This window comes from Tachypleus tridentatus, chromosome 1 (assembly GCF_004210375.1).
Source record: "Tachypleus tridentatus isolate NWPU-2018 chromosome 1, ASM421037v1, whole genome shotgun sequence".
NCBI lineage: Eukaryota > Metazoa > Arthropoda > Merostomata > Xiphosura > Limulidae > Tachypleus > Tachypleus tridentatus.
Genome location: NC_134825.1, coordinates 2,109,199 through 2,121,407, shown reverse-complemented (window position 1 = coordinate 2,121,407; position 12,209 = coordinate 2,109,199). Strand labels below are relative to the sequence as shown.

At 33.0% G+C, this 12,209-nt stretch overlaps 2 protein-coding genes across 7 annotated transcripts in view; one reads left to right on the top strand and one right to left on the bottom strand.

Moving 5' to 3' along the window:
* The window catches only part of LOC143228798 (muscle calcium channel subunit alpha-1-like), a 222,387-nt gene extending 213,336 nt beyond the window's left edge, over window positions 1–9,051 (bottom strand). Inside the window, exons 1-2 of one of the 6 annotated variants that reach the window (XR_013015602.1) lie at window positions 8,861–9,051; window positions 6,537–6,660 (exon numbers count right to left, since the gene is read on the bottom strand). Coding sequence is in view for 4 of the 6 variants with exons in the window: in XM_076460506.1 (XP_076316621.1) it covers window positions 6,537–6,573 (37 nt within the window). In the remaining 2 variants the exon portion in view is untranslated. Of the gene's footprint in view, window positions 1–365; window positions 498–6,536; window positions 6,661–8,860 lie in introns of those variants that run through there. The other 5 variants (XR_013015596.1, XM_076460506.1, XM_076460198.1 and 2 more) reach the window with 5 other exon arrangements.
* The window catches only part of LOC143229231 (prolyl 4-hydroxylase subunit alpha-2-like), a 514,682-nt gene that overhangs the window by 272,563 nt on the left and 229,910 nt on the right, over window positions 1–12,209 (top strand). The window lies entirely within an intron of this gene.

Here is a 12,209-nt window from a genome sequence, read left to right as displayed (position 1 = left end):
CCTTGATGACGTAATCTTGTCGAAACGTTACACATTTATAAAAACAAGGTTTTCTTTATTACCTATTCAAGTCGTTTCCAGCCACTTATTTTCTGGCGTTTAGGTGACTGAACTAGATGAAGTCTAGTGTTTTAATGTGCTTTTTTTTTCACTATTGTGCATTACAGTACCTGACAGTTATTTCAGAGACACGTTGGGTGCCTTGCTTTATTATGTATAATTAGAGTCTGACCTACAGATATGTAATTTTGCACCTGGTCTCCCTAAAGATAGCTGTGTTGATAAATTATACACATAATATCCTGTTGTTTAATAGCATCAACAGGACTCAGATTACGTACAAAAATGTAAATATTACAACTTACTCGTGCTCATCCTCTAACTTCTGTCGTCATAAACTCCACGTGCTCCATTTCAACGCGCTTGTCTTAACTATGACTTTTACCAAATCAGAGACACTTTTAGTAAACGAGGGATCTTAATAATTAATATACTCACTAGATGGCACTACAAAACATTCCTGCGAAGATACTGGTGCTGCTAAACAGAAGTTTCTTCTTATATATTTGCCTTCCCTGGTAAATCAGGGGTAGGTTTAGGGACTTGAAACACTAAAATACAGAGTTCGATTATCCATGGTGCGTATAATAAATATAACCCACTGTGTAGTTCTAAACTAAAGAATACAATAACATCCTATTTATATATAATACCTATTCTTCCTCCTCCCAAGTAGCACGGCGTATGTCTTCTGACTTACAATGCTAGAAATGGGGTTTCAATACCCGTTGTATAACTTTGAGCTTAATTACAAACAAATCAGCCCAGTTGCGAGTGAAGATTATTTTGTAATCATATTTTTTGTTAAAAGATTATGTTTATGCACATGATAGTATACTGTATATATACTATTTAAAACAGTTATTTTTGTATAGAAAATGAACCCTATGCCTCAAAATAATAAGTGAATTTTTGTTTCATGGTACCAATACGCGAACATTAGACCCTCAGATACATTGTCCGGCAAAGTTACAACAGTCTTTTAAACTTTTAAAAGTTTCTTTCAAACACTTTCCCCTGTATGAAATATTTTTATTTTAACTTTTAACATTTGAAAGATTTTAGCATATAATAAACAAACGCCACCTCTAGTGAATTATGAGAAGTATTGTAAAATTCTGATAATCGCTTTCTCAAATGGGAGAAGAATTTTTCAACAAGATTTTTTCCTTCATATTACGCATGCATCGAAGGATATTTTTCTGTATCACGCATGCGCCGTCCTACATCTTTCAAAAATGATTAAATAAAGAAATAGTATAAAAAGTACGTTTAAGATTTGTATCTAGATATCAAGCTATGATTCTAGCGTTAGGCATTATCAGTGACTTCCTTCAGAAACTACAAAATGTCTTCGAAAGATATGTATTATAAAATTTCTGAAAAAAAATTGAAAAACCCGACAACATTCCCAGTGTTCTTAACCGAAGCTATTTTGCCGTCAATCAGTCTAACTGAAATTGCGAATCGAGTGCTGTAACCACCTAGCCATAGTAGGTCAAAACGGAATCAATGTGTGTATGTTTTTTTTCTGGTAGCAACGCCACAACGGGCTATCTGTGTCCACCGAGGGGAATCGAATCTCTGAATTTAGCGTTGTAAATTCGAAGACTTACCGCTGTCCCAACGGGGGATGATGCGATAAGAGAGCCTCATGTATTATTTGTTTTATAATTAAGCCTAAAATAAATAGTTAATGCGCAATAATTTACCCTAGGTCCAAATACATAAAACTTCTGATGAAAGATAAATATGCATTCTAAATATAAATCATCTCTGAATTAAGCTATTTTACTGTTATATCACCGGAGTTATAAAGATGAAAAACAAACATTTCTAACAAATCAGCATGTATAATAAGCATTCAACATAAACAACAGAGTAGACCTAACAACAAAGATGTTTAAGAAATGTACCTGATTTTTTTGTTTGTTTGTTTGTTTTGAATTTCGCGCAAAGCTACACAAGGGCTATCTAAGATAGCCGTCCCTAATTTAGCATTGTAAGACTAGAGGGAAGGCAGCTAGTCATCACCACCCACCGCCAACTCTTGAGCTCTCCCTGCTCTTTTACCAACGAATAGTGAAATTGACCGTAAAATTATAACGACCCCACGGCTGAAAGGGCGAGTATGTTTGGTGCAACAGGGATTCGAACCCGCGACCCTCAGATGACGAGTCGAACGCCTCAACCCACCTGCCATGCCGGGCGGTAAATGTACCTCAATATTTGTTAATTCTGAGATTGTAACTATTAAGTGGAAGTTTTGTCGTTAAGCACTACCGAAAGTGACATGAAGAGGGTAAATTCTCGTTATATATATTAATAAACTGCTGTCCCTTATCGGTACAAAAATGAATCATTCGGACCACAGATGGTAGAGCTCAGTAAAAACATCAAAGTAATAAAATTTATTACTTTTTTCTGTACGATTGTCTGGAAAAGTCAGTTACTTACTTAAATTAAAAATAACACAAAAGAACAATGAAATTATTATTCATTCCGTAAATCATATAGCGACGTTATAAGTACATTACGATTGCGTTTTACTCGGCTAATACTTTGGTAAGCGACGTTATAAGTACAGTAAGCTTGCGTTTTACTCGGCTAATACTTTGAAACAATTATTGTTAATATTCTGACATCTTAAAGGTGATTTTAAATCGATGATTTTTATGGCCGTAGTTTTGTTTCATCACGAACCCTGCTATGAAATATTATCGTGCTTAACATCTCGATATCTGTTGTACTGCGTGCTTTGAATATCACGAATGTCACATCATATGACACAGTTAGTGTTATTACAAGTTGTAAACATCTCTTTATAAACACAGTTTTATAACAAGTTAAGAACTTCTCCTTCTGAACTAATTTTGCTTACTAATTTTCTCTGGAATGTTTATATTTTATGATTTACTAACCTAATCATTTCACCATTAACGTAAAGCAACCAAATTTTGTATTCAACCTGCACAGTCTCTTTATATTCTAATTTAGAGTTGATGACTGAAAATCATTCAGCTCGACTACTTCTGTAGCCATAGAGTAGGCCCGACATGGCCAAGCGCGTAAGGCGTGCGACTCGTAATCCGAGGGTCGCGGATTCGCGCCCGCGTCGCACCAAGCATGCTCGCCCTCCCAGCCGCGGGGGCGTTATAATGTTCCGGTCAATCCCACTATTCGTTGGTAAAAGCGTAGCCCAAGAGTTGGGTGGTGATGACTAGCTGCCTTCCCTCTAGTCTTACACTGCTAAATTAGGGACGGCTAGCACAGATAGCCCTCGAGTAGCTTTATGTGAAATTCCAAAACAAACAAAGCCATAGAGTAGGACATATATTTAGCGTATGCTTTTGGTTTTGGTTTCTTTCTGAATTTCCATAACCTATCCAATCTAAACATTTTTAATCAGAGCCAATTTATTACGTTAATTGTAAAACAGTATGCTTACTAATACTACTTCTACTAAGAATAGTGTTATAAATATTGAATTAGATAATTTTCACTTATGTAACCCGTCTCCTTCTGCAGTAGCTCCAAGTATTTAATGTGTTGCTGAAATATTTTAATAGTTAACTCTGATCATTTAGGGGGCAGATATTGAGGTTCTTTTAATATTATCAATAGCTTTATGTTTCCTAATTAATAAAGGCTGTTGTTTCGCAATTTTTTTTAGGCTTGAAACTTACATTAGTTTTTTTGATTAAACGATTCTTCGAATATTACCAATTCGTCTCATAATGGAATCAGTAATCTGACAAACTGAATATCTTTCACGGTTATCCATTTACCACCCGACAAAACAAATGTTTACAAACACAATACTTAGGACATTTATATCCAGCTGCAACTATTACCATCAATATATCAAGGATCGTGATACACATAAGAATACGTCTACCATTAATTTAGATAATTATAGTATCCATGATTATTCAAAATGTATTATATATATAAACAGTATACCCTTTATTCTAGGTACATTTTCTTAAGATAATCTAACGTGTTATACTAACATCTTATCTCTTGCTTTGTCTGAATAATTATTGACTACTTTTACGTCATTTCTGTGTCTGTGCATAACACTTCCAATGACAAATCGAATAAGACAAATCACTTTTGGATACAGTTTCAGGTCACTGTATCGGCATGGGTGTACTTGCTGTTGTTTGTGTCGTACTCTAGCTACCAGCATCATTAATCCGAGTGTTCTCTTCACCTATAATTTCATCATCTTCTAGTCAAGGTTCTCTCATGTCTGGTATTTTGTCATCGTTAATAATTATTTCACTCTCACTTCAGTTCTCAGATTCTTTTTGTAAATTCTCACCTTGATCATCTGTGTTAATTCGTCATACTGGTCAATTTTACCGTCCTTTACTTTCTTTAATCTATTAACATTTACTAACTGTTTACTTTTTCCATACATCTATTGAATCTCAGAATGAAATAGACTTGTTTGTTTAATCACTATGTATGGTTATCTCCATAGTTATGCTAGGTTTCTTAGTATTATCTCTGTTAACTATGACTGTAACGCTTTATCTCCTCATTTTATCTCAGTAGTTTGTTCCTTTTTATTTCCTTGTTTTTCTTTATGTTCAGTTAGATATTAATTAGCAATTCAAACGAGATTTCTTTCTACTGTAACAACTCTGCCTGGTAATATTAATAATTTTCCTAATTTTTCTTGCACACCTACCATTATATCATCTTTATCATTATATCTGTATATCATATCTGTACCATGCTATACAAACTTCTGGATTTCTTGTGATTTATCAGTACTTCTTTATACTAAAAGCTTCTACAATGTGATCTGTTTCTCCTTGTTATCACAGTATCGTTATATGATTTATAGCAAAGTTTAGTTAAACATTTCCACTGATCTGTTAGCAGCTGGGTGATAAGCCATAGTTTTTTTTTTACTCCCAGTAATTTACAAAAGAAATTTCTTTCATTTCCTGAGAAACAAAGTTAACAACTCTATCTGTCAATAGATACTATGGTGGTCCATGTCTATCTACTATATTATTTACAAATGCTTTAAGAAATGTTTCTTCTTTCTGGATTGTTAGGCATGCTGCTTCAGATAATCTAGTCACGTAGTCCAAAACCACTAATAAATATTTACGTAATAGGCCTAAAATATTCATGACTACTATTTGAAAAGGTATGGTGAAACTGCATCTTCTATAGAGACACTTTCCTTAAGTTTTGTTTTTACTGTACTTGTAGTTGTTTTGCTTATATACATGATTGGTAATGATTTGTTGTTCTTGTAGTTGTTTTGCTTCTGTACATGATTGGTAATGATTTATTGTACTTGTAGTTGTTTTGCTTCTATACATGATTTGTAATGATTTTTTGTTCTTGTAGTTGTTTTGCTTTTATACATGATTGGTAATGATTTGTTGTTCTTGTAGTTGTTTTGCTTCTATACATGATTTGTAATGATTTATTGTTCTTGTAGTTGATTTGCTTCTATACATGATTGGTAATGATTTGTTGTTCTTGTAGTTGTTTTGCTTCTATACATGATTGGTAATGATTTGTTCTTGTAGTTGTTTTGCTTCTATACATGATTGGTAATGATTTATTGTACTTGTAGTTGTTTTGCTTCTATACATGATTGGTAATGATTTATTGTTCTTGTAGTTGTTTTGCTTCTATACATGATTGGTAATGATTTATTGTACTTGTAGTTCTTTTGCTTCTATACATGATTGGTAATGATTTATTGTTCTTGTAGTTGTTTTGCTTCTATACATGATTGGTAATGATTTATTGTTCTTGTAGTTGTTTTGCTTCTATACATGATTGGTAATGATTTATTGTTATTGTAGTTGTTTTGCTTCTGTACATGATTGGTAATGATTTATTGTTATTGTAGTTGTTTTGCTTCTGTACATGATTGGTAATGATTTATTGTTCTTGTAGTTGTTTTGCTTCTATACATGATTGGTAATGGTTTATTGTACTTGTAGTTGTTTTGCTTCTATACATGATTGGTAATGATTTATTGTTCTTGTAGTTGTTTTGCTTCTATACATGATTGGTAATGATTTATTGTACTTGCAGTTCTTTTGCTTCTATACATGATTGGTAATGATTTATTGTTCTTGTAGTTGTTTTGCTTCTATACATGATTGGTAATGATTTATTGTTCTTGTAGTTGTTTTGCTTCTATACATGATTGGTAATGATTTATTGTTATTGTAGTTGTTTTGCTTCTGTACATGATTGGTAATGATTTATTGTTATTGTAGTTGTTTTGCTTCTGTACATGATTGGTAATGATTTATTGTTATTGTAGTTGTTTTGCTTCTGTACATGATTGGTAATGATTTATTGTTATTGTAGTTGTTTTGCTTCTGTACATGATTGGTAATGATTTTTTGTTATTGTAGTTATTTTACTTAGGTCAGATCTCCACAACCTGCATATATTAACTTCTCTAAATGTTCTTCAAGACTTACCATGGTCACTATGACAGCATATAAGTATCAAAAGCATTCCGAATCCAGACAGTTCAACATCCGTTAACCTTCTAAGTGTTGAAGAGGCATCACTTAATCCAAAATGTATTGAACTGGTACTTGCCTGAAGATAACACAAAGGAAGTTTTGCTTTATTTGTTATTCTAATTAATTTTAATTTTGTTAAGTCCATAGACAAAAGATACTTCATTGTACCTAACTTGTCTAATGTTTACTGAATATTAGATCACGGATAGACATCTTTAATGGTAACATTGGCTAATTTTCCAAATTTCTCACTGAACCTAAAATGTCCTACCTTTTCTTAGGAATTTGAGTTGCATACAAAGCACTACTCTCCTCTATTATTCTATGTTCAAGCTTCTTTTTTGGATGCTTTTAAATATACCCCATGCTTTTCTGGCACTCTATAGGGTCTGTATGCTATAGACCTGTTATCATTTAATATTTTCTTATGTTTTACTTTATTTGTACAGCCATTAGGATCATCCTTTCCTTGAACTTTATCTTCTAACAAACTTATCATATCTTCTTTATAATGCTGTCCTATACCTTATAAAATAAAATACATTGTACCTTGCTTTATTTTGCTTGTATCATATTAACTTATGCAGTCTATTGTCCCACTGCAGCTATTTATTCTATACTGCTAGTCTTACCTATTATTATGTGCTTAGACAGTATTTCTCTCCTATTAGTTATATTCAACACTTCTATTGGCACTGTGTTTCTCTCGGACACTTTACTAGTACAAACATTTTCTTCTGTCTCTGTAGATTCAACTAACACTTCCTCACTTATCCTAAAAGTCATCTACTTTAGCTTCAGCAATGAACTGACTGCTCTCTGGCACTTTTGTTAAGTAATATTGCAGGTACTCTTTCTATCAAACACTCCTGTGGAGATGTTCTGTTGTTTATGTTAGGCAGAAGTGTAGAGTTATATTAGTAGTTTGAATTGTATCTCGCTTTATCATTTTACCTCTTTTTAATTCCACTTACTTATTCTTAGTTTTTACTGTACTATTATTAATGCTAAGCTTTCATTTTTATTTTCTCTAACTGGATTTCTCTTTGAACACTTTCTCTTCCAATCATGCAGACTTTATAATGTATCACTGTGCTTATGAATATCAGCGCTTTCTGATGAAGACTGTTTATCTTTATCTTGTTAATATAAACATTCAGTGTCTGACTATTGACTTTAGTTAGAAATTAAGTATAACTTGTCCCAGCTTTTGCACAAAGTCTGAAGGTACAAAACCTTCAAAACTTAATATGTTTGATTCTATGCGCAGCTCACCTCTGGTAGGAGATATTTCTATATCATAACCTCTTAAGAAATCTTGCCATAAAATATCATTTATTTGTAAATTGACTTACTTACAGATCTAAAATGAAGGTTGTGTTTCTAAGATTTCTGCCTTCATGTGACAATACTTGCCTAGCAGTTCAACAGTATGTTTCATGTTATGGAAGCTAAAACACTATTTTCACTAGTTCTGCAATTAGCAGAGATGTTAGAACACCTGTATGAACTAATAACTGATATACTATACCCTACATTTCTACTATTAAACACTTCATTAATAATGCTCAATCTCTTATTCCAAACTGCCAGAACCACCTCTAATTTCGTTCTGTAACTCTGGCTTGAAATACGTTTATTGAATCTCTATTAAGTGCTGTACTACTCGGGAACTATTCTATAAACGTTCTAGCCTTGGGGCTTATCTATACTCTGGCTTTGTGAAGTATTTGTGGCCTTTCAGCATGCTATCTTCTCATTTCTTCTTTGATTGACCATATGCTTTGTTTCTTTGTTTAAAGTTAAGCACAAAGCTACACAATGGGCTATCTGTGCTCTGTCTACCACGGGTATCGAAACCCGTCCATACCGCTGTGTCACTGAGCTGCAGCATATGTTTTATCTTGCCACAGTTAAAACATTTCAACCATCATATTTATTCTACTCCTGTTGCCAGCCTGTCCTACCAGTTACTATATGTACAGCAGAATGCAGGTACTTGTAACCCTCTTTCTCATCTACTTCCTCTTGTGTAAATACCTCCATTAAATACATCAACCTCATACCAGGCATGTGTGCTTCATTTATATTCCTTCTGTAATCATATTTTACTCATAATGTCCTGTAGCTCATTAGGGTGTGTATGTGTACCAGTCGTATAACTTCTGTAACTTACGACCAAACACTCTAACAGACTTTTTCTCTGCTGATTTAAATCATGTATTTTTATCAATGCTGTTCTACGTGTCTCTATTTAACTACACACTTGTACTAACCTGCACATTAGCGACTGAAAGTCTGGAGTTTGTTATAAGGTCAAATTTCAAACACAAAGCTTAACTTCTCCTGTCATTTTTAGTTCCAAAATATCTTTCTTTGGAGTGTCCATCCAGTCTGACATTCTAACTGTTTCGTTTACTGTTTCCATAAAATTATTTATGTCCTAATCAAACATAGCCTGAAAAATGCGCTGGAGCACTCATTAAATAACCCATATGTACCTTACGATGTGGGTTAATTGGCTGCAGCCTTGAAACATCACTAGCTGTTCTATCAGTTCGTGATTGTGCACCTCTCTTCTGACATAGTATCTATGATAGTAGTAGCCATGTATACTTACTTGCCCTAGCTATGCCTATTTACACTACTTGATTGGCAACCTGCTCTCGTGTATTTCTTTCTTCCAATCAAAGTTCTACCAGTTGTTTTTTAAAGGAGTCACTTCCTTTAGTTAGTGTTTACTTTTTGTAGCATTTCTCTCTGTTGCAATCATGTCTGTTTAATGAAGATAAGACAAACTGCTGGTTTCTATTTCATATATTGTAACTTGAAATACATATAAGTATTTACTTCATCGCTACCATTTCCTTATTTGGAAATAGTCTCTACGAAGTTGGCATTAAACGTTCACTATTTTGCATGTCTTTTTTTTGTTTAATATTCTGTATGTCATACATAGATATTCACGAAATATTCTATTCTTGATCCACATAAACATTTGTAATTCTCGCAAATTGACTTAAATGATTCTGTTACATAGGTAAGTTGTGATTTATGTTTGGATGTACCTTAATGACCCCAAAAAGAGCTAAAACAAACTTTTACAACTGATATTCTGCCTGGTTTAAATACTATGTTTTCAGAAATCAGTAATACACCTTACCTTTCAGGATACTGTCCAATATATTCCTATGTTGCCACAGTCAGGATGTCATTCTGAGCTTTCCTGTTTTAATTTCGAAAATGCACCAATGATTATCCCAAGTTTGATCATTTTATATAAACAGATATAATTACACCAGTATATCCATTTTAGTTACGTTAGACTGAGGACGATATGTAGTTGTAAAGATATGTTTAATTCTCATAACTTTACAAGTTTCATCCACAAATTCTAGACCATTATCAGATACGAGAGTCGTAGGAATACTATTAGGTTGAGGAATAATTCGTGAGCGTTTTTAAATAATTTCATTCAAGCATTACATGCAAGACTATACAATACTTCAATGCATGAACACATTACACCCAAAACATTTATTATGATACTTTATTTCATGTAATACCTAGGTATATAGTATGCATTGTTGTAAACGAAATTGCAAGAAATTAAATGCGAAAAGCAGATGGTGTCGAAAATGCTCGATTTTGTCCACTTGACATTCCATTTGATGAGCTGAAAATGAAAGCAAAAATTAAAGACATATGAAAATCAAACACACCATCTATTAGAGCAAAAAATTATCTACCAAATGACATGAAATATTTTGCGAAAGCGTTTCATTTATGAATATATTTTTTAACTTAAAAAAACGCTCACAAATTATTCCTCAACCCAATATATCTACACAAGTATTCGTTGATTATTTCGTAACAATAACTTCTGTGATTTTTATTTGTCAGGATATAATTTAACCCATTTACTGAAATAATATTTTACAATCAACAAATAACTATTTCCTGTCCTAGACTTAGAATAAGGTCCCATGATGTCAAATGCTTTGTACAAATTAAGCTAGTCACTTTTGATTAAGTTTAGTAATTTGGCAAAACTCAAATGACAACACATAATTTTTAACGTTTTTACTCATACCAGGCCAGTAATCATGTTTGGATTCCTTGTTTGTTGTTTTTTGGACACCTGGATAAGCAGGATGAATATGCAATTTCATTAATATAATCAGCCTCAGGAATTTGTGAACAACTGGTGAAAATTCACCATTGCTAGCAACCTTTTCTGGGTAATAAAGTACATTATCATTCAAAACATAGTATTTTGATTTTATTACAGTCTCTTCAATTATAGTAAAATTATCTGGTAATAATCCAGTTTCCAAATAAGGTATATATATATACATACTTCGTATTTGTATTGTATAAAAAAGCCACTTTAACCTCTAGAAGCACTCTGATTTCTCAAGTTATAGGAGACGCAGACATGAACTGAAAATTACAATTAAATCAAAAGACAATAACTTCCACATTTTATCGGTTACTCACCTGGTGTTAATTTTATGTGGAATAAAACATCTGCCTGCAAAATGTTTTTAATATACATGTATATACATATATACTTATATTAATCAATTTTAGCTTATTCAATAGTAGCCAGTTGTTCTCTAGTGTTAATAGTTTATATGATAGCTTACTAATTTCATAATTTGGAGTTGTTTTTTTCTGGAGAATCAATGGGATGTCCAGGTAGGACATCAGGAAACTTGTTCTTTTCTCCTTTTATCGTGTAGTACTTGAAATGTCAAGTCCTGCAATTTTAATGACCAACATAACAGTTTAGCAGTTAACTCCAAGGTTGTTTGTAGCCTTTTACAGATAATGTGGTCAGTATAACTGTAAATTCTTCTCCATCTAGGCATGTCTTGAATTTTTCTATAGCCCAGACTACTGTTAAACATTCTAACTTTGTCGTAGTACAGCTGATTTTGCAACATTAAGTTCAACTCAATGATCCGGTTGTTGATATTAACTGATCAAATGAGTTATTTGTGCTGGTATGTGAATATGGTTTTATTAAATATACTTAGATATGTAAGTATATTTACAAATCCTAGAGTTAAAATGAATGATTTCACTTTGTTAACTAATAGGTATATGGACATTATGTACGCATTGAGATTTCAATATTGCAAACATTAATTCATATCTCTGATGTAGTGCGCCTTTTAAATTCGTATATACAAAATTCGTTCCACTTCATCTCTGAAAAAGTACCATTCGATGAAGAGTTCTCCAGGCTGTTTCTTCATCAAGTTCTCCAGGATGTTTCTTCATCAAGTTCTCCAGGCTGTTTCTTCATCAAGTTCTCCAGGTTGTTTCTATATCAAGTTCTCCAGAATGTTTCTTCATCAAGTTCTCCAGGCTGTTTCTTCATCAAGTTCTCCAGACTGTTTCTTCATCAAGTTCTCCAGGCTGTTTCTATATCAAGTTCTCCAGGATGTTTCTTCATCAAGTTCTCCAGGCTGTTTCTTCATCAAGTTCTAGAGATAGTGAAGGGACTAATTTTTATGGTCCACCAGAACTGCTTCACAGCTGTTGCCATCATGAGATTAATGCTTACGGTACACCAGAGCAACTTTAGTTACCACTATAGGGTCAGTCTTATGGTGA